Source organism: Scyliorhinus torazame, chromosome 14 (genome assembly GCF_047496885.1).
Source record: "Scyliorhinus torazame isolate Kashiwa2021f chromosome 14, sScyTor2.1, whole genome shotgun sequence".
NCBI classification, from domain to species: Eukaryota; Metazoa; Chordata; class Chondrichthyes; order Carcharhiniformes; family Scyliorhinidae; genus Scyliorhinus; species Scyliorhinus torazame.
Genome location: NC_092720.1, coordinates 224,247,904 through 224,273,644, shown reverse-complemented (window position 1 = coordinate 224,273,644; position 25,741 = coordinate 224,247,904). Strand labels below are relative to the sequence as shown.

Below are 25,741 nucleotides of genomic sequence, written 5' to 3'. Positions count from 1 at the left end.
TTTCTGTCAGGATACCGGAGCAGACCCCGATTTCTGTCAGGATCCCGGAGCAGACCCCGATTTCTGTTAGGATACCGGAGCAGACCCCGATTTCTGTCAGGATACCGGAGCAGACCCCGATTTCTGTCAGGATCCTGGAGCAGACCCCGATTTCTGTCAGGATCCCGGAGCAGACCCCGATTTCTGTCAGGATACCGGAGCAGACCCCGATTTCTGTCAGGATACCGGAGCAGACCCCGATTTCTGTCAGGATTCCGGAGCAGACCCCGATTTCTGTTAGGCTCCCGGAGCAGACCCCGATTTCAGTTAGGATCCCGGAGCAGACCCCGATTTCTGTTAGGATATCGGAGCAGACCCCGATTTCTGTCAGGATACCGGAGCAGACCCCGATTTCTGTCAGGATCCCGGAGCAGACCCCGATTTCTGTCAGGATCCCGGAGCAGACCCCGATTTCTGTCTGGATCCCGGAGCAGACCCCGATTTCTGTCAGGATACCGGAGGAGACCCCGATTTCTGTCAGGATCCCGGAGCAGACCCCGATTTCTGTCAGGATCCCGGAGCAGACCCCGATTTCTGTCAGGATCCCGGAGCAGACCCGGATTTCTGTTAGGATCCCGGAGCAGACCCCGATTTCTGTCAGGATACCGGAGCAGACCCCGATTTCTGTCAGGATACCGGAGCCGACCCCGATTTCTGTTAGGATACCGGAGGAGACCCCGATTTCTGTCAGGGTACCGGAGCAGACCCCGATTTCTGTCAGGATACCGGAGCAGACCCCGATTTCTGTCAGGGTACCGGAGCAGACCCCGATTTCTGTCAGGGTACCGGAGCAGACCCCGATTTCTGTCAGGATACCGGAGCAGACCCCGATTTCTGTCAGGATCCCGGAGCAGACCCCGATTTCTGTCAGGATACCGGAGCAGACCCCGATTTCTGTCAGGATACCGGAGCAGACCCCGATTTCTGTCAGGATACCGGAGCAGACCCCGATTTCTGTCAGGGTACCGGAGCCGACCCCGATTTCTGTCAGGATCCCGGAGCAGACCCCGATTTCTGTCAGGGTACCGGAGCCGACCCCGATTTCTGTCAGGATCCCGGAGCAGACCCCGATTTCTGTCAGGGTACCGGAGCCGACCCCGATTTCTGTCAGGATACCGGAGCAGACCCCGATTTCTGTCAGGGTACCGGAGCAGACCCCGATTTCTGTCAGGATCCTGGAGCAGACCCCGATTTCTGTCAGGATCCCGGAGCAGACCCCGATTTCTGTCAGGATACCGGAGCAGACCCCGATTTCTGTCAGGATCCCGGAGCAGACCCCGATTTCTGTTAGGATCCTGGGCGAGAATCACAAACAATGTATAAAACGTTCAGGAAAGGATCTTTCTGCCCAGGAGTGATGACTCTGACATTATGTAAAAACAAACTTTTATTTTAAAACAGAATCAACCACATTAATGTTTTAGAGGTAGCTTCACTTTATCAGTTAAATAGTTCTTGAATTAAAGGAAAACCTTTTACTTCTGCCTGACACTTTCATTATAAATATTCCAACCAAGCAAATCCAACGCAGTTCAAATGCCAGTTCTAAATAAAGTTAGCAGGTGTACTTGCTGTCCTCTGTAGAGGAACCTTTCTAAGAGCAGATACAGTGCCCAATCAGATCTTTCTGAACCTAACTGCATTTGGCAAAAACTGTACACTACAGATAGACCTGGCTTCTCCCATTATTACATCCCTATCTGTATCCCTATAATATCTCCCATGACCTGCTTTGCTAGGGCTAACCACAATAAGGCAGCACGTCAGCACAACGGTTAGCACTGTGGCTTCACAGCTCCAGGGTCCCAGGTTCGATTCCCGGCTTGGGTCACTGTCTGTGCGGAGTCTGCACGTTCTCCCCGTGTCTGCGTGGGTTTCCTCCGGGTGCTCCGGTTTCCTCCCACAGTCCAAAGACGTGCTGTTCGGTGAATTGGACGTTCGGAATTCTCACTCTGTGTACCCGAACAGGCGCCGGAATGTGGCGACTAGGGGCTTTTCACAGTAACTTCATTGCAGTGTTACTGTAAGCCTACTTGTGACAATAATAAAGATTATTAAAAAAAAAAAAAATTATCCACAGTAAGAAATCTTACAACACCAGGTTGAAGTCCAACAGGTTTATTTGAAATCACCTGCTCATTAGGTGAAGGAACAGCGCTCAGAACGCTTGTGATTTTAAATAAACCTGTTGGACTTTAACCTGGCATTGTGAGACTTCTTACTCTGCTCAACCCTGTACAGTGCTGGCATCGCCACATCAAATTATCTACGCCAGGGAATCTCCAACAAGCAAAACAAAAAATACCATTAGCCACCTCTCTGTAACCAAGAAAATGTTTTGAAACCATGATTACCCCACTTTTACTGCATCTTAATTACAGCTTTAATAGCACACTCCTGTTGTGATGAATGTAGGAATTTCAGATGTGTGATAGGTATTTGGTGGTTGTAAAGATGAAAAGCCTGGGTTAGTGTTTGCGACTGCTGTGGTCACGTTTGATAATAAATCTTGGTTTGAAAGGTTGGGAGACAGGGGCGAAATTAAAACATAGCAGAAGCTTGGGCTAACGGAATGTTGTTTGGATTACCTGTTGAGTTAATTAGATTTCAGCGTGTTAAGATGATGTCGGTACTGGGTGGAGCTAAGTTTTCAGGCAATTTTCTAAAAACAGATCAGTGGAGCTCTATATAAAATTGAGAACAGAAGTCAAGCAGTTAGCTCTCTACACATCAGTCAGCACGGGCAGCACGGTAGCACAGTGGTTAGCACTGTTGCTTCACAGCTCCAGGGTCCCAGGTTCGATTCCCCGCTGGGTCACTGTCTGTGCGGGATCTGCACGTTCTCCCCGTGTCTGCGTGGGTTTCCTCCGGGTGCTCCGGTTTCCTCCCACAGTCCAAAGATGTGCTTGTTAGGGGGGGTGGGGCTGTGTGAGGGGGCGGGGCTGTGTGAGGGGCCAGGGCTGTGTGAGGGGGCGGCTCTGTGTGAGGGGGCGGGGCTGTGTGAGGGGGCGGGGCTGTGTGAGGGGGCGGGGCTGTGTGAGGGGCAGGATTTTGTGAGGGGGTGGCATTGTGTAAGGGGGTGGGGCTGAGTGAGGGGGCGGGGATGTGTGAGGGGGCGGGGTGTGAGAAGGGCGGGACTGTGTGAGGGGGCGGTGCTGTGTGGGGGCGGGGCTGTGTGAGGGGGCGGGGCTGTGTGAGGGGGCGGGGCTGTGTGACGGGGCTGGGCTGTGAGGGTGGCGCTGTGTGAAGGGGCGGGGCTGTGTGATGGGGCGGGGCTTTGAGAGGGTGGCGCTGTGTGATGTGGCGGGGCAGTGTGATGTGGCGGGGCAGTGTGATGTGGCGGGGCAGTGTGATGTGGCGGGGCAGTGTGATGTGAGGGGGCAATGTGAGGGGGCGGGGCAGTGTGTGGGGGCGGGGCAGTGTGAGGGGGTGGGGCAGTGTGAGGGGGCGGGGCTGTGTGAGGGGGCGGGGCTGTGTGAGGGGGCAGAGCTGTGTGAGGGGGCGGGGCTGTGTGAGGGGGTGGGGGTTCTGTGTGAGGGGGCGGGGCTGTGTGAGGAGGCGGGGCTGTGTGAGGGGGCGGGGCTGTGTGAGGGGACGGGGCTGTGTGAGGGGACGGGGCTGTGTGAGGGGCGGGGCTGTGTGAGGGGCGGGGCTGTGTGAGGGGCGGGGCTGTGTGAGGGGGCGGGGCTGTGTGAGGGGGCGGGTGTGTGTGAGGGGGCGGGTGTGTGTGAAGGGGCGGGTGTGTGTGAAGGGGCGGGGCTGTGTGAGGGGGCGGGTGTGTGTGAAGGGGCGGGTGTGTGTGAGGGGGCGGGTGTGTGTGAGGGGGCGGGTGTGTGAGGGGGCGGGTGTTTGTGTGTGGGGGCGTGTGTGTGTGTGGGGACGGGTGTGTGTGTGTGTGTGTGGGGGTGTGTGTGGGGGTGGGTGTGTGTGTGTGTGTGGGGGCGGGTGTTTGTGAGGGGGCGGGTGTGTGTGAGGGGGCGGGTGTTTGTGTGGGGGCGGGTGTGTGTGTGGGGGCGGGTGTTTGTGTGTGGGGGCGGGTGTGTGTGTGGGGGCGGGTGTGTGTGTGTGTGTGGGGGCGGGTGTGTGTGAGGGGGCGGGTGTGTGTGTGTGTGGGGGCGGGTGTGTGTGAGGGGGCGGGTGTGTGTGTGAAGGGGCGTGTGTGTGTGTGGGGGCGGGTGTGTGTGAGGGGGCGGGTGTGTGTGTGGGGGCGGGTGTGTGTGTGGGGGCGGGTGTGTGGGGCGGGTGTGGGGGCGGGTGTGTGTGTGGGGGCGGGTGTGTGGGGGCGGGTGTGTGTGTGGGGGCGGGTGTGTGTGTGGGGGCGTGTGTGTGTGTGGGGGCGGGTGTGTGGGGCGGGTGTGTGTGTGGGGGCGGGCGTGTGTGTGGGGGCTGGTGTGTGGGGCGGGTGTGTGTGAGGGGGCGGGTGTGTGAGGGGGTGGGGCTGTGTGATGGGGTGGGGCAGTGAGAGGGGGTGGCGCTGTGTGAGGGGGCGGGGCTGTGAGAGGGGGTGGCGCTGTGTGAGGGGGCGGGGCTGTGTGATGGGGTGGCGCTTTGTGAGGGGGCGGGGCTGTGTGATGGGGCGGGGCAGTGTGAGGGGGTGGCGCTGTGTGAGGGGGTGGCGCTGTGTGAGGGGGCGGGGCTGTGTGACGCTGTGAGAGGGGGTGGGGCTGTGTGAGGGGGTGGGGCTGTGAGGGGGTGGGGCTGTGTGAGGGGGTAGGGCTGTGTGAGGGGGTGGGGCTGTGTGAGGGGGTGGGGCTGTGTGAGGGGGTAGGGCTGTGTGAGGGGGTGGGGCTGTGTGAGGGGGTGGGGCTGTGTGAGGGGGTGGGGCTGTGTGAGGGGGTGGGGCTGTGTGAGGGGGTGGGGCTGTGTGAGGGGGTGGGGCTGTGTGAGGGGGTGGGGCTGTGTGAGGGGGTGGGTCTGTGAGGGGGTGGGGCTGTGTGAGGGGGTGGGGCTGTGTGAGGGGGTGGGGCTGTGTGAGGGGGTGGGGCTGTGTGAGGGGGTGGGGCTGTGTGAGGGGGTGGGGCTGTGTGAGGGGGTGGGGCTGTGTGAGGGGGTGGGGCTGTGTGAGGGGGTGGGGCTGTGTGAGGGGGTGGGGCTGTGTGAGGGGGTGGGGCTGTGTGAGGGGGTGGGGCTGTGTGAGGGGGTGGGGCTGTGTGAGGGGGTGGGGCTGTGTGAGGGGGTGGGGCTGTGTGAGGGGGTGGGGCTGTGTGAGGGGGTGGGGCTGTGTGAGGGGGTGGGGCTGTGAGGGGGTGGGGCTGTGAGGGGGTGGGGCTGTGAGGGGGTGGGGCTGTGTGAGGGGGTGGGGCTGTGTGAGGGGGTGGGGCTGTGTGAGGGGGTGGGGCTGTGAGGGGGTGGGGCTGTGTGAGGGGGTGGGGCTGTGAGGGGGTGGGGCTGTGAGGGGGTGGGGCTGTGAGGGGGTGGGGCTGTGAGGGGGTGGGGCTGTGAGAGGGGGTGGGGCTGTGAGAGGGGGTGGGGCTGTGAGAGGGGGTGGGGCTGTGTGAGGTGGTGGGGCTGTGTGAGGGGGTGGGGCTGTGAGGGGGTGGGGCTGTGCGAGGGGGTGGGGCTGTGCGAGGGGGTGGGGCTGTGCGAGGGGGTGGGGCTGTGCGAGGGGCGGGGCTGTGCGAGGGGCGGGGCTGTGCGAAATGGCGGGGCTGTGCGAGGGGGCGGGGCTGTGCGAGGGGGCGGGGCTGTGCGAAATGGCGGGGCTGTGCGAGGGGGCGGGGCTGTGCGAGGGGGCGGGGCTGTGCGAGGGTGCGGGGCTGTGCGAGGGGGCGGGGCTGTGCGAGGGGGCGGGGCTGTGTGAGGGGGCGGGGCTGTGTGAGGGGGCGGGGCTGTGTGAGGGGGCGGGGCTGTGTGAGGGGGCGGGGCTGTGAGGCGGGCGGGGCTGTGAGGCGGGCAGGGCTGGGTGAGGGGGGCGGGGCTGGGTGAGGGGGCGGGGCTGGGTGAGGGGGCGGGGCTGGGTGAGGGGGCGGGGCTGTGTGAGGGGGCGGGGCTGTGTGAGGGGGCGGGGCTGTGTGAGGGGGCGGGGCTGTGTGAGGGGGCGGGGCTGTGTGAGGGGGCGGGGCTGTGTGAGGGGGCGGGGCTGTGTGAGGGGGCGGGGCTGTGTGAGGGGGCGGGGCTGTGTGAGGGGGCGGGGCTGTGTGAGGGGGCGGGGCTGTGTGAGGGGGCGGGGCTGTGTGAGGGGGCGGGGCTGTGTGAGGGGGCGGGGCTGTGTGAGGGGGCGGGGCTGTGTGAGGGGGCGGGGCTGTGTGAGGGGGCGGGGCTGTGTGAGGGGGCGGGGCTGTGTGAGGGGGCGGGGCTGTGTGAGGGGGCGGGGCTGTGTGAGGGGGCGGGGCTGTGTGAGGGGGCGGGGCTGTGTGAGGGGGCGGGGCTGTGTGAGGGGGCGGGGCTGTGTGAGGGGGCGGGGCTGTGTGAGGGGGCGGGGCTGTGAGGGGGAGGGACTGTGTGAGGGGGAGGGACTGTGTGAGGGGGCGGGACTGTGTGAGGGGGCGGGACTGTGTGAGGGGGCGGGACTGTGTGCGGGGGCGGGGCTGTGTGAGGGGGCGGCGCTGTGTGAGGGGGTGGGGCTGTGAGGAGGTGGGGCTGTGAGGAGGTGGGGCTGTGAGGAGGTGGGGCTGTGAGGAGGTGGGGCTGTGAGGGGGTGGGGCTGTGAGGGGGTGGGGCTGTGAGGGGGTGGGGCTGTGAGGGGGTGGGGCTGTGGGGTGGTGGGGCTGTGAGGGGGTGTGGCTGTGAGGGGGTGTGGCTGTGAGGGGGTGGGGCTGTGAGGGGGTGGGGCTGTGAGGGGGTGGGGCTGTGGGGTGGTGGGGCTGTGAGGGGGTGTGGCTGTGAGGGGGTGTGGCTGTGAGGGGGTGGGGCTGTGAGGGGGTGGGGCTGTGAGGGGGTGGGGCTGTGGGGTGGTGTGGCTGTGAGGGGGTGTGGCTGTGAGGGGGAGGGGCTGTGAGGGGGTGGGGCTGTGAGGGGGAGGGGCTGTGAGGGGGCCGGACCTGTGTGAGGGGGCGGACCTGTGTGAGGGGGCGGGTCTGTGTGAGGGGGCGGGTCTGTGTGAGGGGGCGGTTCTGTGTGAGGGGGCGGGGCTGTGTGAGGGGGCGGGGCTGTGTGAGGGGGCGGGGCTGTGTGAGTGGGCGGGGCTGTGTGAGGGGGCGGGGCTGTGAGGGGGAGGGACTGTGTGAGGGGGAGGGACTGTGTGAGGGGGAGGGACTGTGAGGGGGCGGGACTGTGTGCGGGGGCGGGGCTATGTGAGGGGGCGGGGCTGTGTGAGGGGGTGGGGCTGTGAGGAGGTGGGGCTGTGAGGAGGTGGGGCTGTGAGGGGGTGGGGCTGTGAGGGGGTGGGGCTGTGAGGGGGTGGGGCTGTGAGGGGGTGGGGCTGTGAGGGGGCGGGGCTCCGTGAGGGGGCGGGGCTGCGTGAGAGGGCGAGGCTGCGTGAGAGGGCGGGGCTGCGTGAGGGGGCGGGGCTGCGTGAGAGGGCGGGGCTGCGTGAGGGGGCGGGGCTGCGTGAGGGGGCGGGTGTGCGTGAAGGGGCGGGTGTGCGTGAAGGGGCGGGTGTGTGTGAGGGGGCGGGACTGTGAGGGGGCGGGGCTGTGTGAGGGTGGGAGGTCTGTGAGGGTGGGGGGTCTGTGAGGGGGGGTCTGTGAGGGGGTGGGGCTGTGTGAGGGGGTGGTGGGGCTGTGTGAGGGGGTGGGGCTGTGTGAGGGGGTGGGGGGTCTGTGTGAGGGGGTGGGGGGTCTGTGTGAGGGGGTGGGGGGTCTGTGTGAGGGGGTGGGGCTGTGTGAGGGGGTGGGGCTGTGTGAGGGGGTGGGGCTGTGATGGGGTGGGGCTGTGTGAGGGGTTGCGGCTGTGTGAGGGGGTGGGGGGTCTGTGAGGGTGGGGGGTCTGTGAGGGTGGGGGGTCTGTGAGGGGGGTCTGAGGGGGTGGGGCTGTGTGAGGGGGTGGGGGGTCTGTGAGGGTGGGGGGTCTGTGAGGGTGGGGGGTCTGTGAGGGGGGTCTGAGGGGGTGGGGCTGTGTGAGGGGGTGGGGGGTCTGTGTGAGGGGGTGGGGCTGTGTGAGGGGGTGGGGGGTCTGTGTGAGGGGGTGGGGCCGTGTGAGGGGGTGGGGCCGTGTGAGGGGGCGGGGGGTCTGTGAGTGTGAGGGGGTGGGGGGTCTGTGTGAGGGGGTGGGGTGGGGCCGTGTGAGGGGTCAGGGCTGTGTGAGGGGGCGGGGGGTCTGTGAGTGTGAGGGGGCGGGGGGTCTGTGAGGGTGGGGGGTCTGTGAGGGTGGGGGGTCTGTGAGGAGGGTCTGTGAGGGGGTGGGGCTGTGTGAGGGGGTGGGGGGTCTGTGTGAGGGGGCGGGACTGTGCGAGGGGGCGGGACTGTGCGAGGGGGTGGGGCCGTGTGAGGGGTTGCGGCTGTGTGTGGGGGTGGGGGGTCTGTGTGAGGGGGCGGGACTGTGTGAGGGGGCGGGACTGTGTGAGGGGGTGGGGCCGTGTGAGGGGGTGGGGCCGTGTGAGGGGGTGGGGCCGTGTGAGGGGGTGGGGCCGTGTGAGGGGGTGGGGCCGTGTGAGGGGGCGGGGCCGTGTGAGGGGGCGGGGCTGTGTGAGGGGGCGGGACTGTGCGAGGGGGCGGGACTGTGCGAGGGGGCAGGGCTGTGTGAGGGGGCGGGGCCTGGGGCGGGGGCGGGGCCAGTTTGAATCCGGGCCGTTGGGCTGCGCACGGGGACAATGTTGGCGCCGAATTTCCTCCTGATCCTGGCCTGGGAATGGGGAGGAGGTGAGGGAGGGGGAGGGGAGGAGGTGAGGGAGGGGGAGGGGAGGTGGGGGAGGGGGAGGGGAAAGAGGAGGAGGGGAGGAGGAGGGGGGGGGGGGGAGGCGGTGGCAGGAAGGGCGGGAGGAGGGGAGGGAGGGGGAGAGGGAGGTGAGGGAGGGGGAGAGGGAGGGAGGGAGGGGGAGAGGGAGGGGGAGAGGTGAGGGAGGGGGAGAGGGAGGGAGGGGAGGGGGAGATGGAGGGAGGGGCGGGAGAGGGAGGGAGGGAGGAGAGGGGGTAGGGGAGATGGAGGGAGGGGCGGGTGAGGGAGGGAGGGGAGGGGGAGATGGAGGGAAGGGCGGGAGACGGAGGGAGGGAGGGAGGAGAGGGGGTAGGGGGAGATGGAGGGAGGGGCGGGTGAGGGAGGGAGGGGGGAGAGGGGGAGGGGGAGATGGAGGGAGGGGAGGGAGGGAGGAGAGGGGGTAGGGGAGATGGAGGGAGGGGCGGGAGGGGGTAGGGGGAGATGGAGGGAGGGGCGGGAGGGGCGGGAGAGGGAGGGAGGGGGGGAGAGGGGGGAGGGGGAGATGGAGGGAGGGGCGGGAGAGGGGGAGAGGGAGGAGGGGGGAGAGGGGGGAGGGGGAGATGGAGGGAGGGGCGGGAGAGGAGGAGGGGGGGAGAGGGAGGAGGGGGGGAGAGGGGGGAGGGGGAGATGGAGGGAGGGGCGGGAGAGGAGGAGGGGGGAGGCGGGGGCAGGAGAGGGGGAGGCGGGGGCAGGAGAGGGGGAGGTGGGGGGGGAGGAGGGGGAGGCGGGGGCAGGAAGGGGGGGAGGGGGGGAGGAGGGGGAGGGAACGGGGGAGGGACCGGATAGAGGGGGATGGTCCGGATGGAGGGGGAGAGACTGGGGGGAGCATCCGGGTGAGGGACTGGGGGGAGGGAGGGGGGGGAACCAGAGGGAGGAGGAGGAACCAGAGGGAGGAGGAGGGGGAACCAGAGGGAGGAGGAGGGGCCGGGGGGAGGGGGAGGGGCCGGGGGAGGGGGAGGGACCAGAGGGAGGGGGAGGGGAGGGGGAGGGGGAGGGGCCAGATGGAGGGGGAGAGATTGGGGGGACGGGGGTGGTGGGGGGAGAGGGACCGGAGGGTGGGGGAAGGACCAGAGGGAGGGGGAGGGACCGGGGGGATGTGCAGGGACCGGGGGAGGGGGAGGGACTGGGGAGGGGGAGGGGCCAGAGGGAGGGGGAGGGACCGGGGGAGGGGGACGGACCAGAGGGATGGGGAGGGACCAGAGGGAGGGGGAGGGACTGGGGGGATGTGCAGGGACCGGGGGAGGGGGAGGGACTGGGAGGGGGAGGGGGAGGGGCCAGAGGGAGGGGGAGGGACCGGGGGAGGGGGACGGACCAGAGGGATGGGGAGGGACCAGAGGGAGGGGGAGGGACCAGAGGAAGGGGAGGGACCGGGGGACAACTAGTGCAGCTGGGCATGTGACAGGAGCCTTTTTGCTGACCTGGCTTCTGCAAACAGTCACATCTGCACCATGGCCTGCAAGCAACATCTGGAGCAGGGTTGGCGTTCCCTGCAGACCGAGGGTTGCTGTGAATAAATGACCCCCCACCCCCTCTGTAAGGTCAGACAGTCTGCAAAGGGCAAGTCACTACAGTTAGAACACAACGCACCATCTATCTGTGGGAGGGCACGGAGCAGGCTAGACACACACAGCTTTCCCTGCGTGACAATACCTTTCTGTGCATCATCAAAGCTCCTTGTCACAATCGTGTAGCCAGCGTGTTGAAGCTTTCCCCTTCACTAATATCCATGTGGGGGGTCTGACTAGAGAAAGGACCCTTCCCCGAGGAAGCAGCCTTGTTCCCTTTGATCTGCCACAATTCCCATTGACACCAGTTGGCCCCTTCCTGTCTTTCCAATGTTGTTACTGTCCCACTCTGCCCTTTACCAAGGCCTCTGGTTGATAAAATATTGTTAAGGCTGCCACGTCTTGTCCTGCTGCGAAACTCAACCACTGTCGTTGTTACAGGTTGCACAGGAGGATCCACGTTCGCTGACGAACATTCCCCTTTGCTGCTCTCCCGGTTTCCCGGAGGAGGGGTTCACGGTGAGGATGCGATGCTGTGGGAGTACATGACCGCAGGGAACGAAACACCAGCTTTCCAATCCGATCGCGGGACGTCAGGCCCTCACAGGAAGAATGGGTCTGTCCTATTCCAGGGATCAGAACTGGAGGGAAGTCATGTTGACCAGGAGTCTGTAAAAAGCGAGGCGACCACGCACGGTTTGACAAGAGATATAAGTAGGTGGAAGTGGTGTTCGTGTCCGACACTGAGAGGTGGAGAGAACTCATATCTTGATATTGTTATGGGCGAGGCGTTTTCCGAACCCCAAAATGTATAATGGAGTTCAAGCAACATCTCCCTTTAATGGATTTGTTGCTTTTCCGAACACACGGCTTTTTCCCTAGGTGTGGGATTGCAATTATGGACACGTGGGTTTTTAAACACAAAACACTGTTTATTCCATGAACTCAACTTAACATCTTAAATAAACCTTGGATCTCTTAACACCCCTTACTTCAAAGATAACTCAGAAAATATTGCAACAGTAAATAACTCCTTCAACTGTTCCTTCAAACTTCCAAGAGACTTAACACCTTTAAACAGTATCACATCAGGTTAAAGGCTTCACTATTATAAGTTTGAATCACCCAAATGATCCAGAGGTGGTCTTTTATGGCAGAGATCACAGCAAATCCAGCTCACTGCAAAACACAGACACACACCCAGCTCTTTTCAAAACTGAAACTAAAAACTAAACTGCAAAATGGCTGACCTGACCTCAGCTCCACCCACTCTCTGACATCACTGTTTTCTTAAAGGTACATTGCTTAAACATCCATGTCTAAAAAGTACTCTCACATGACACCTCCCCTCAAGAAAAAAAAACTTCAAGATGGTTTCATTTTTCACTTTTGCACCATCCACTAAGAAATGTACACAGTAAATATACCTTTTCATTAAAAAAAAACAACACACGCAAATAGGTATAATAATATAGTCCATTTTTCTTTGTTCTTCTTCCTCCAACCGAAACCCTTCTCGATTGACAGTCTCTTTGAACAAAGTCTCTGCACGATCCATCCATTCCTCTACTCCTCGGCATTTCTCTTTAGAATCAGATACTTTAGTTCAATCTGACCACAGAGCCCCTTGCAATTCTCCAATACAGGAGCATTGGTTACCACAGCTTTCAGGCAGTAAAATGCCTGTTGAAAGTTCGCTGTCCATTGAATTTTTTAACATTTCTTCAGCAATTCCATCAGTGGAGTAATCAAACCACAAAACGTTTGCACAGCTGTTCGATCAAATTCATTCATGCTAAGAAATCGCATTATTTCCCTTCGTCTTGAGGATAACGGAAACTCCGCAAGGAAATTGATTTGGGCTTCTCCAAATTCACTTTCGGCTAGGTTCATCACCAAACCCGCTGCCTGAAGTCGATCGAAGAACTCCATACGATGTTTAAAATGTTCTTTCCATGTCTGGAAGTTGGAAATAAAAGCAGATTGTCCCAATTTCTCAATGCAATCTCTCAAACGTGGGATAGGATAAGAGTCCGTTCTTGTAACTGCATTCACCTTTCGATAGTCCACACACAACCGTTGGGTACCGTCTGGTTTAGGTACCATCACTATGGGTGAGCTCCATTGGCTGCAACCCACTTCAATTATGCCATTTTTAAGCATACTTTCAATCTCTTTGTTATCCTGTGACAATTTTAAAGGATTAAGTCTATATGGATGTTGTTTGATAGGAACAGCATTTCCCACATCTACATCATGTATAGCCATTTTAGTACTTCCCAATTTATCTCCACAAACTTGCCCCTGTGATATCAATAACTCTTTCAGGTCAGTTTGTTTTTCCTCTGGAAGGTAATTCAACAATTCATCCTAATTTTTAAGAACATCCTCATTTTCCAATTTAATTTGAGGTATGTCAAATTCACAGTCATCTGGATTTGGTTCGTCACTTTGAGTTAGAATCATTAATACCTCCTTTTTCTCTCCTTCCCTTTCAAAGTACCTTTTAAGCATATTCACATGACACACTTGGTGAGTTTTCCTTCTATCTGGTATTTTTACCACATAATTCACCTCACTTAATTTCCTTTCAATCTGATACGGTCCACAAAACCTAGCTTTTAAAGGCTCCCCTACCACTGGTAACAACACTAAAACTTTATCCCCACTGGCAAAACTACGAACTTTAGATTTCTTGTCCGCTACCCGTTTCATCACATTTTGTGCAACTTTTAAATGTTGTCTAGCCAATTCACCTGCTCTATTTAATCGTTCCCTAAAATTTGACACGTAATCCAATAGTGTAATTTCCGATTTCTCACCCACCAATTTTTCCTGAATCAATTTAAGTGGTCCTCTTACCTCATGACCAAAAATTAGTTCAAAAGGACTAAATTTGGTAGCCTCATTAGGTGCATCTCTAATTGCAAACAATACGAATGTAATTCCTTTATCCCAATCCTCTGGATAATCTTGACAATACGCCCTAAACATTGTCTTTAATGTCTGATGCCACCTTTCTAACGCTCCCTGCGATTCTGGATGGTACGCAGTTGATTTAAATTGTTTTATTCCTAAGCTATCCATAACTTCTTTGAATAACTTTGAAGTAAAATTTATTCCTTGATCCGACTGAATTTCTGTGGGTAGTCCATATCTAGTAAAGAATTTAAGTAACTCCTCCACAATCCTTTTAGCTGTAATATTACATACTGGAATGGCCTCTGGAAACCTCGTAGACACATCCATTACAGTCAAAAGATATTGATTCCCACTTTTTGCTTTAGGAAGTGGTCCTACACAATCGATTAGGACCCTTGTAAAAGGTTCCTCAAATGCTGGAATGGGTATTAAGGGCACTGGTTTTATCACTGCTTGAGGTTTCCCTATCACTTGACATGTGTGACATGATTGACAAAATTTAACTACATCTTTATGTAGTCCAGGCCAATAAAAATGTTTCTGGATTTTAGCTTGAGTTTTCCTTATTCCCAAATGACCTCCCACTGGTACCTCATGTCCAACTCTCAACACCTCCTTTCTATACCCTACCGGCAATACTACTTGATGAACTTCTGCCCACTTTTCATCCACCTGCATATGTACAGATCTCCATTTTCTCATCAAAACATCAGTTTTACGGTAATAACACTCTGGTATACTCTCAGATTCCTCTTCCGTATATGCTTTCTGATATATCCATTTTATTTCTACATCGTTCTGTTGTAACTCCGCCAATTTTCCTGAACTAAAAATATCCGCCTCATCCTCCACCTGTTCTTGTTCTTTTTCAACCATCTGATCAAAAATTGTTTCTGATAATTGCACTTCAACTTCATCTTCACTCTTTGATTTCCCCTCTTGTCTTAACCTGTGACTTTGCGAACTTGTTACTACACAATCCAGAAAAGTCCCAGGATATTCGTCCTTCAACTCTTCAGTTGTCTAATTTTCCACTGGCTTATCAACCACAGTAGGCATCACTCCCACCTGCGATCCAGCTATATCATTACCCAAGATAAACTGTATTCCTTAGGCATCACTCCCACCTGCGATCCAGCTCTATCATTACCCAAGATAAACTGTATTCCTGGACAATATAGTTTATCTATTACTCCTACTACCACTTTACCACTCTTCACTGGACTTTCCAACCTTACCTTATATAATGGAATGCTACTCCTCTCGCCCTGAATTCCACATATCACCACCTTTTCCGGCAACAGTCTTCCTAAACTACATAATTCCTCATCTCTTACCATTAAAGATTGACTAGCCCCTGTATCTCTTAAAATTGTGACTTCTTTACCTGCTCCTCCTGATACACATGAGTAAACTTTACCCACACAAGTAAATTCTTTAACGACATCTGGCACCTTCTTAACAATTACTTCTTGAAGATGCTGTACAATTGTTTGCACCTCCTTCGCTTCCCTTGGGCTTTCCTTTACCACTCTAACAAACCCCACTGTCTTATCCTGTTTTACCACATCAGCCTTCCCAGTGCTTTTCTTCAACCACCAACACTGTGACTTTACATGGCCTAGTTTATTACAGTGAAAACATCTGAAACTTTTCATTTCTTTTCCACCTACCTGGATTTCTTTTTTAATCTGAGGTACACTCTCCTTATTGTCTCCCATCAGATCACCTTTACCTTTACCACTTGAGTATTTCTCATGTCCCCAGTTTCTATCCCTCACCGGCTGAAACTGATGTCCTAAACCAAACTTTGATTTCTGAACTAATTCATAATCATCTGCCATTTCTGCTGCTAATCTCGCAGTTTTAACCCTCTGTTCTTCCACGTGAGTTCTCACTGCATCAGGAATTGAATTTTCAAACTCCTCCAAAAGTATAATTTCTCTGAGGGCTTCATACGTTTGGTCTATTTTCAAAGCCCTTATCCACCTATCAAAATTACCCTGTTTGAGCCTTTCAAACTCCATGTATGTTTGACTAAATTCTTTCCTTAACTTTCTAAACCTTTGTAAGCTTCAGGCACTAGCTCTTATGCACTTAAGATGGATTTCTTCACCGCCTCGTACGTCCTAGATACCTCCTCCGGTAGTGATGCAAACACTTCACTAGCCCTACCTACCAGCTTTGTTCGAATCAGTAATACCCACATGTCCTGTGGCCATTTCATTTGTTTAGCTACCTTCTCAAATGAAATGAAAAAGGCTTCTACCTCCTTCTCATCAAACATTGGCAATGCTTGGACATATTTAAATAGATTCCCACCAAGTCTTCGACTGTGACGTTCTTTCTCACTATCCTCATCACTGTCCTCCAACTGTACGTTTCCCTTTACCTCTGCCAATTTTAACTGACTGTCATGTTTCATGGCCATTTTCTGAAGTTCAAACTCCCTCTCTTTATCTTTTTCCCTGATCTGTATCTCCCTTTCTTTTTCTTTTTGTTCTGCTAGGGCTATTCTTTCTTTTCTCCTTTCTTCTCCCTCCTTTTCTTTATCCTCTCTCTCTTTTTCCTCTTTCCCACCATGCCGCTTTGCTTCACCCTGTCTCGCCCCATTCTATCTCCCGTGACAAATCTGTGAGAGAGTTACAACTCTGCATCAGCTGACTTGATGCCAAAAGAAAGGGGGGGAGTTTGGGAAGCATTCGTAGCACAGCTAGGGGGGGTGGGTCCGTGCCGAAGGACACTGTCCAGGTCTGGACCGGGCGAGTGAGATTCGTGAGGAAACACTGAACTTACTCAAGTACTTTAAACACGGGACCTCCGTCAACGGCTGGGCGTGTTCTGCTTTCGTAGGTTGAACTGTGAACAGGGGAGTAACAGCTAAAGAAACGCAAGCTGCCGTCCGGAACGGGAGCTGTTAGTGGAGGTGAAAACCTTCAGCAAAAATAAGGGGTGATTTTCACAATCATTCCGGCCAGACGGTGGAAAGGATCCCACAGGACCTTCTGGATAAGAAAGATCAGTGGCAGCACGGTGACGCAATGGTTAGCACAGCGGCCTCACGGCGCCGGGGTCCCAGGTTCGATCCAGCTCTGGGTCACTGTCCGTGTGGAGTTTGCACATTCTCCCCGTGTCTGCGTGGGTCTCGCCCCCACAACCCAAAGATGTGCAGGCTAGGTGGATTGGCCACACTAAATTGCCCCTTAATTGGAAAAAATGAATTGGGTACTCTAAATTATAAAGAGAAAAGAAAAAAGAACGATCTTTCGGTTCATCCACCTGCAAAGGATGATGCACTCGGAGAGGAAATGAAATGAAAATCGCTTATTGTCACAAGTCAGCTTCAATGAAGTTACTGTGAAAAGCCCCTAGTTGCCACATTCCGGCGCCTGTTCGGGGAGGCTGGCACGGGAATTGAACCCGCACTGCTGGCCTCCCTTGGTCTTCTTTAAAAACCAGCTATTTAGCCCTGTGCCAAACCAGCCCCATAGCAGATAAATCTGTCAATCTCGCCTCAGCCACTACGCAGGCTTTTCAATCTGTAACAACTCTCACGACCCACAGGGGCACCCCAATTGGTCGCCCCTGGGGCACGTGGAATACGGGCTCCCCTGTTAGTGGGCAGAGGCCCATTAGCAGGAGCCCGTGGACATCAACTTATAAAATCTGGACCGGACTGGGGCAGCCTTGAAATGTAGACATGTTCGGCATCTATGAGAGTAAGCCTTCCGGCCTTTACTGTTGTTGCCGAATTAAACCTCTTTTGAATTTACCATCTGGGGGTGTCCTGAGGTTTTATATTGGGGACGAGGAAAACAATGGCAGCGATCCTGGACGTCCCCAGCACAAGAACGTGGTTGGTGAAAGGTTAAAAATGCCACTTTAGTGAAGGCTGGTGGCCTTCGATGCGGGTGTCGAAGACTGGGCCCAGTATGCCGAACAAATGCGGTATTTCTCCCAGGCAGATGGTATTATTGGAGCTGACCGGCAAAAGGTAATACCCCTGACTGGCTCTGAGGCTACGCCTTTCAGCGTAATTAAGAGCCTTCACTACCCAACGGCTCCGGGCTCGATAATCTATTAACGAACTTGCGGAACTTGTTACGAATGATTCTGATCCCAGCCGTCTGTGATCATGCAGGGATACCGCGTTAACCCAGTCCCCTGTTCGCAGGTTAGCTGAGCACTATGACTATCCCTCCCTGAGATGTTGAGAGATCGGTTGGTGTGCGGCATAAACATCGTGGCGACTTAGAGGAAGCTGTTAGCGGAACCGTCCGTGGATCTGAAATGGGCCATAGAGTTGTCGCTCACCCGCATGAAGGTGGGAAATGGGGTTCAGGAACTCCAGGGGTCCACGGATTAAAATGCCCACCGTGTTGGCCAGCCCCCATTCCGACGAATGATTGCTCCCAAGGATAGGACTCACATTACTCCAAAACAGCGCCGTGATCAGGCGCACTCTCCAAGGGCCGTCATAGCCCGACAGGATATCTTCCCAGAAGATACACATACATACATCATACAACATACAGTGCAGAAGAAGGCCATTTGGCCCATCGAGTCTGCACTGACCCACTTAAGCCCTCACTTCCACCCTATCCCCGTAACCCAATAACACCTCCTAAACTTTTTGGTCACTAAGGGCAACTTAGCGTGGCCAATCCACCTAACCTGCACGTCTTTGGACTGAGGAAACCGGAGGAAACCCATGCAGACACGGGGAGAAGGTGCAGACTCCGCACAGACAGTGACCCAGCGGGGAATCGAACCTGGGACCCTGGCGGTTGAGGTCACTAGATTCGCTCGCGAGCACGCTGCCCTGACCAGAGGACACAAACACCCCGAACCAGGATGGTGCACATTGCCCCACCCGAGGAAAACAACTTCATGCGGTTAAAACACCATCAGTAGCCTCGATAGCAACAACGCTCCAAGTTAACGCTCAGCCCTTGGAAGTGGAATTTGATAAAGGAGCTGCTGTTTCCGTTATTGGAGAACAGACATTCCATGAGCTCTGTCTGGGGATCCAGCAGCTGGGCTTGAAGGAGACCGAGGCGCAGCAGGGGAACCATTGACTTGTGTCCACTGGGGCCTCAGTTACCCATGGACAGCAATCGGTCCGGCTTCCACTGATGGTGGGTCATAGATCCGGACCCAGCCTCCTTAGCCGTGACTGGTTAAAATAACTCCACTTGGACTGGCAACAAATCTTCCGGATGGGTAATGGCGGTTTGCACAAAGTCCTCGGAAACTGGTCGGCCATTTTCCAGGAGGGCCTGTGAGATAAATCGGGCCTATGACTAAAATCTACTTCGACCCAGAGGTCCAGCCCAAATATTTCGGGCCGTCCAGTCCTATACGCTCGTCTGTCGAAGGCGGGCGATGAGCTGGGCCGGCTGGGGAACCTCTGCATCGTGCGCCCGGTCGGGTTCGCAGAGTGGGCAACGCCAGTGGTCCCCGTGCTGAAGTCTGTTCGCCTGTGTGGCGACTACAAGGTGGCTGTCAACAGGGCCTCCCGCCTGGGCAGGTACCCCATGCCACGTGTAGAGGACCAGTACGCAAATTTAGCGGGGGGGGGGGGCACACCTTCACGAAGGTAGACTTGAATCTGCGCCAACCTCCAGCTGGAGTTAGACACAGTGTCTAGAAAATACGTCACCATCAACACTCTTTCCCCCCCCCCCCCCCCCCCCCCACACACACACACACCATCCCCGATGCTAGCGAACAAAGTTGTGCACACGGACCCAAAAGTCTCTGACATTGGCCAAACCTGCGCCATGTCATGGTTTGCGGGGGAAGCTCCCGGAGCTCCAACACGACAAAGCAGCAGTAACTGAGCATGGAGGACGGTATCATCCCGTGGGGAGCCGGTCAGCGGCCAGGGTCAGCGGACCACCTTGCAGGACTTGCATAGCGTACACCCGGAAGTTGCTAAAATGAAGGTGCTCCCCAGGAGTTACGTGCGGCGGCCTGGGCTCGACGGCGACGTTGAGCGGCTGGTACAGCCGTGCGCGGCTTGTCAGGAGCACCAGAAACTCCCTCCCTCAGCCTCGCTCCACCCATGGGCGTGGCCAGGATGCCCCTGGGTGCGGTCGCACGCCGACTTCGCTGGGCCCTTCTGCTCTCGACCGACGCCCACTCAAACTGGACGGACGTGCGCAGGATGTCCCCCGCGTGCCGCCGGAGAGACGTTCCACCAGTACAAAGCACCCGCGGGATTCCAGAGGCGGTTCTCCCCAAGCAGTGGGGAATTTCAAGGATTTATGCGCATTAATAGGGTAAAAATCATCTGAATTGCCCCATATCACCCATCTTCCAGGGACCACAGTGAAGAGAAGAGGGGCCAGTCTCTGACTGGGCCGAGACTGGAGATCGAACGGTGCGAAAGCCTGTAGATCGTCTCAAAAACCAGGGAGCCTGCCCCAGAGAAAATCACGCCTAACCCGCTGCCCGCCATTCCCAAACCAAGGAGCTCTTCCCACCTGTGCTTAGGCCAGCTGGAAGCGGACAACTCAGCATCTGATATGGACAGGAAATCCTCAAATCCGGACATCCGGCTGGACTCCGGCAGCGTGAAAAACGGGACCCACGGGGACACCCAAATTGATCCCCCCACCCCGGGACCCGTGGAATACGAGCTCCCTCATTAGAGGGCAAGAGGCTCATCACCTGGGACTCGTGCAAATCAACTACTAAAGCTGGCCGGGGCTGCGATCGGCGAGAATGGTGATCCTATTGGGAGCTGTAGGCCTTCTTTCCTTTGGGTGCCGAATGAAATCTCTTTTGAATTTACCTGGTCGGCTGCCCTGAGCGCAGTCAGCAGATAGGGTGGCCTAGTGGGTGAGGCAAGGGTCTGCTTCTGATCTCCTCCGCCAATGACCCCGTCTTCTGAGGCAGAGTTCCAAACTCGCAGGACCCCTTGAGCAAAAATGTTTTGCCTCCTCTCAGTCCGGAAAAGCCCGACCCCTAATTTTAATACAGTGCCCCTGAGACTCACCTACACGGCGCACATTCAGCTAAAGAGCCTTTAGTCCTGACTTTTTGTCACCTTCGTGGCATCTCGGGTGGAATTCTGAGCCCGCGTTAGCCATCTACGAGAATCGGGAAAAGCGATTATCGCCGGTGCGATCGTGTTTCCCAATGACCATCATCAATGGCGTTTAGACCTGCAAAGGCCGAGAGTCCCGGTGTAATCAGGTAAATAAATCTGAACACCGTTCACAGCCCAAAATGTTTGCAAGATTCAAATGATCTGCCCTCAGAAAGTTGGTGACCACTAGTGATTGATCAAGATTTACACTTGGAAAGCTTCTTAAATTCTAAATGACGTATCCACAGATGTGGACGGTCGCGGCGAAACCTACTACTGTGCAATTTTCAGAGGAGGTAACGGTTTATTATCCCCAAGTTCCATAGTCCTGGACTGCAGGTTCAATCAATCCTCCTCGGTGCTACAGACGGGTTGCATGCGCGAGGCCCGGCGATTACAGATGTGTTCTGAACTCACAGTTGTGACAATCCATGGAATCAGTCATACCACAAATGGCAGATCGACCTCAGGAACAGAATCACAGGTTAAGGGAGTGCAGAAGAGGCCCTTTAACTCATCCCGTCTGCATGACATACACCTGACCTTGCCACTTGGCCCAGAGCCTGGAATGTTGTGACGTGCCCAGCGCTCACCCAGGTGCCTTTTAAAGGATGTGAGGCAACCCCCCTCTGTCCCCCTCGTAACTGACCCTTCAACAAAGGGGACCAGCTGCTCCCTCTCCACCCTGTCCATGTCCCTCAGACCTTGTTCACCTCGATCAGGTCGTCCCTCAGTCTTCTCTCCTCCAGTGAAAACAACCCAAGTCTATCCAACCTCTCTTCATAACTGAAATGTTCCATCCCAGGCACCATCCTGGTGAATCTCCCCTGCACCCCCTCCAGCGCAATCACATCCTTCCTATAATGTGGCGACCAGAACTGCACACAGTGCTCCCGCTGTGGCCCCACCAATGTTCTATACAACTCCACCATGACCCCCTGCTGTTGTAATCTCTGCCACGATTGATAAAAGCGAGTGTCCGATGTGCCTTTTTCACCCCCCTATTAGCCTGGGGCTGGTTTAGCACACTGGGCTAAATCGCTGGCTTTGAAAGCAGACCAAGGCAGGCCAGCAGCACGGTTCGATCCCCGTACCAGCCTCCCTGAACAGGCACCGGAATATGGCGACTAGGGGCTTTTCACAGTAACTTCATTTGAAGCCTACTCGTGACAATAAGCGAATTTCATTTTCATTTTCATTTCATTTCATTTCATTAACCTGCCCTTCTGCCTTCAGAGATCTGTGGACAAACTCGCCAAGGTCCCTTTGTTCCTGCAAACTTCCCAGTGTCAGGCCGTTCATTGAATATTCCCTTGTCAAATTGCTCCTTCCAGAGTGATCACCTCGCACGTTTCAGGGTTAAATTCCATCTGCCACTTATCCACCCATTTAACCATCCCGTCAATATCTTCCTGTAACAAGGCTCTCAGCCTCACTGTTAACCACCCGGACAATCTTTGTGTCATCCGCAGACTTACTGATCCGACCCCCACACAGTCATCTGTGTCATTTATATAAATGACGAATAATAGGTAACCCAGCACAGATCCCTGTGGTACGCCCCTGGATACTGGCTTCCAGTCACTAACGCAGCCGTCGGTCATCGCCCTCTGTCTCACACAGCTAAGCCAATTTTGAATCCACCTTATCAAGTTACCCTGCATCCCATGCACATTTGCCTTCTTTATAAGTCTCCCATGTGGCACATTGTCAAAGGCTTTGCTGAAATCCATATAAACTACATCAACCGCACTACCCTCATCTACACACCTGGTCACCGCCTCAAAAAATTCAATCAGATTTGTTCGGCGTGACCTCCCTCTGACAAAGCCACGCTGACTATTCCTGATCAAACCTCGTCTCTCCAAGTGGAGATTGATTCTCTCCTTCAGAATTTTATCCATTCGTTTCCTTACCACCGATGTGAGACTCATTGATCTGTAGTTCTTGTCTCTACAACCTTTCTTAAATAGTAAGACCACATTAGCTGAGACCACATTAGCTGTTCTCCAGTCCTCTGGCACCTCATCTGTGGCCAGAGAGGAATTAGAAATATGTATCAAAGCCTCTACAATCTCCTATCTCACCTCCCACAGCAGCCTGGGACGCAATTCAACCAGACCCTGGGATATGTCTACTTTTAAGCCTGTCAACACCTCCAATCCCTTGTCACTCCCTTTGACAATCTGCTTAAGAACCTCACAGTCTCTCTCTTTCTCTCTCTCTCTCTCTGAGTTCCATACCTACATCCTCATTCTCTTGCGGGAAGACAGAGGTGACGTATTCGTTCCACATCCTCCCAAAGTCCTCTGGCTCCACTCACCGGTTTCCCCGTTGGTCCCTCATGGACCCTACTCGTTCCCTGTTCATCCTCTTCCCATTGATACACTTGTACAAGATCTACTTTTTCCAGCCAGAGCTTTCTCATATCCCCTCTTTGTTCTCTTAATTGCTTTCTTAAGCTCGACCCTGCACTTTCTGTACTCCACTAATGCCACTGTTGATTTGCTCCCCTTGTACTTGCTAAAAGTCTCTCTTTTTCTTATCGTATCCTGAATATCTCTGGTCATCCAAGGTTCTCTGAGCTTGTTACTCCTTCCTATTAACCTCGAGGGAACAAGTTGTGCCTGTACCCTCCCTATTTCCTTTTTGAATGCCCCCCACTCCTCTTCTGTAGACTTCCCCACAAGTAACAGTTTCCACTCGACATTGGCCAGACCCTGCCTTATTTTATTAAAATCCGCTCTCCCACAATCCACACCCTTTTCTTGCAACTTGTCCATTTCTTTTTCCACAACAAACTTAAATAGTACCGTGTTTTGGTCGCTGTCACCGAAATGCTCCCCCACCAACACATCAACAACCTGCCTGGCTACATTCCCCAGAATAAGGTCCAGCACTGTACCTTCCCTTGTTGGACTCTCTACATATTGAGGGAGAAAGTTCTCCTGTATGCATTTTAGAAACTCCACTCCATCTAAGCCTTTAACACAATGACTATCCCAGTTAATGTTGGGAACGTTGAAACCACCCACGATAATTACTCTATTATTATTTTTACACCCCTCTGGGAATTGCGCACATATTTGCTCCTCAATTTCCTGCTGATGATCTGGGGGTCTATAATAAACACCTAGCAACGTGACTGCCCCTTTCTTATTCCTAAGCTCTACCCACAAAAGCTTCATTTGGTGCCCTCTCCACGATATTCTCTCAGGGTATGGTTAGTTTCGTTTTGAGAGCTGGATACCTGCAGGCAAAGCAAGCAGCTGTGTAAGGATCTCTCTCTGCAAACTAAAGATTGTCTCCAGATCAATTGGGTGATTTCAAAGTGCTGACTGCTCTCAGTAGTGAATTTAAACCTGATCTCTGTGTAAAAGGTTTCTTGTCTTATGGATGTTGTAAGGAAAGATGAAGGTTTACTTTTGGAATAGTGTATCTGTGGGGATGATTGGTGTTGATAGTTGTTAAGATGTTTACTGTGGGTTTATAAAGTGTTAACTAGTTTCATAAATAAACATTGTTTTAATTTAAAAGTACTTTAGCTCTCTGTTGCACCACACCTGCAGAGTGGGCCGTGTGCTCCCCATAACCACAATCTATTCAAAGTTGTGGGTCAGGTGAACTCCATGATTGGGGTTCTCTAAACCCTGGCCCATAACACCAATAAACTCTCTCTTGCGGGTTTTCTCGTCCAAACTATGCCCGCGGATGAACGATGAAGGTGTTGAAGAATATCAGATCGCAAAAGAATGTGAAACTCGACGGAAACCGATCAGCCTTGACCTTATTGAATGGCGGAATAAATCGGAGTACCGAATGGCCTACCTCTGCTCCTATTTTGTATCTTTGTTGTCGAGCATAACTGTCTCACACACACTCTAAATCCTATTTTCAGTTTATTTGGTAGACCGAGAGAGTTATTGATCGTGGGAAATTGATCGTGGCCAATCCACCTAACCCGCACATCTTTGGACTGTGGGAGGAAACCGGAGCGCCCGGAGGAAACCCACGCACACACATAAGAAGTCGGAGCAGGAGTAGGCCATCTGGCCCCTCGAGTCTGCTCCACCATTCAATGAGATCATGGCTGATCTTTTGTGGACTCAGCTCCACTTTCCGGCCCGAACACCATAACCCTTAATCCCTTTATTCTTCAAAAAACTATCTATCTTTATCTTAAAAACATTTAACGAAGGAGCCTCAACTGCTCCACTGAGCAAGGAATTCCATAGATTCACAACCCTTTGGGTGAAGAAGTTCCTCCTAAACTCAGTCCTAAATCTACTTCCCCTTATTTTGAGGCTATGCCCCCTAGTTCTGCTTTCACCCGCCAGTGGAAACAACCTGCCCGCATCTATCCTATCTATTCCCTTCATAATTTTATATGTTTCTATAAGATCCTCCCCACATCCTTCTAAATTCCAACGAGTACAATCCCAGTCTGCTCAATCTCTCCTCGTAATCCAACCCCTTCAGCTCTGGGATTAACCTAGTGAATCTCCTCTGCACACCCTCCAGTGCCAGTACGTCCTTTCTCAGGTAAGGAGACCAAAACTGAACACAATACTCCAGGTGTGGCCTCACTAACACCTTATACAATTGCAGCATAACCTCCCTAGTCTTAAACTCCATCCCTCTAGCAATGAAGGACAAAATTCCATTCGCCTTCTTAATCACCTGTTGCACCTGAAAACCAACTTTCTGCGACTCATGCACCAGCACACCCAGGTCTCTCTGCACAGCAGCATGTTTTAATATTTTAGCTTTTAAATAATAAGCCCTTTTTCTGATATTCCGACCACTACACGGGGGAGAATGTGCAAACTCCTCACAGACAGTCACCAGGTCTGGAATTGAACCCAGGTCTCTGGCGCTGTGGGGCAGCAGTGCTAACCCCTGTGCCGCCCAATTGTTTTGAATAATTATTTTGCTCCCACATTTACAGTCAAGAAAGATACCAGCATGTTGGAGAGCGTGGGGAAGCTATCGGAGAATCCGGGACAGGGATTGAACCAAAATCAATTCAGACATTCAGCAGGACTGAGCAGATTGATGGGAATAAACTCGCCCACAAACAGAAGACTTATAATTGGTAGGCCATGCCTGAATGAGCTCGATTGAACACTTTGTAGAGGGACGGGGGACTGACAATGCGTGTGATTTATAAGACTTTCAGGAAGCATTTGGTTAAGTACCCCCTAAGAAACTTAGCTAAGGTCAAAACTCATGGACTTGAAGGGCAATGATTGACCCGGTTAGGTGGTTGGGGAGCAGCCGGAGAAGATGGGCCCAATGGGCTCTTCTGTCTTGTCTGACTCTGTGACTGCGAGTAGGGATGAATGGCCAGGACTCCCATTCGCAATGTGCGACGAGTGATGTCCCA

The 25,741-nt window shown here is 54.9% G+C and overlaps 1 protein-coding gene across 3 annotated transcripts in view; it reads left to right on the top strand.

Annotated features, from left to right (window-relative positions):
- The first annotated feature begins 10,782 nt into the window (after nt 1-10,782).
- The window catches only part of LOC140390582 (uncharacterized), a 90,061-nt gene continuing 75,102 nt past the window's right edge, over nt 10,783-25,741 (top strand). For all 3 annotated transcript variants that reach the window (XM_072475783.1, XM_072475782.1, XM_072475781.1), the window contains exons 1-2: nt 10,783-11,051; nt 25,304-25,450. In XM_072475783.1, coding sequence (XP_072331884.1) covers nt 10,868-11,051; nt 25,304-25,450 — 331 coding nt within the window. In that variant the 5' untranslated portion in view covers nt 10,783-10,867. The remainder of the gene's footprint in view (nt 11,052-25,303; nt 25,451-25,741) is intronic.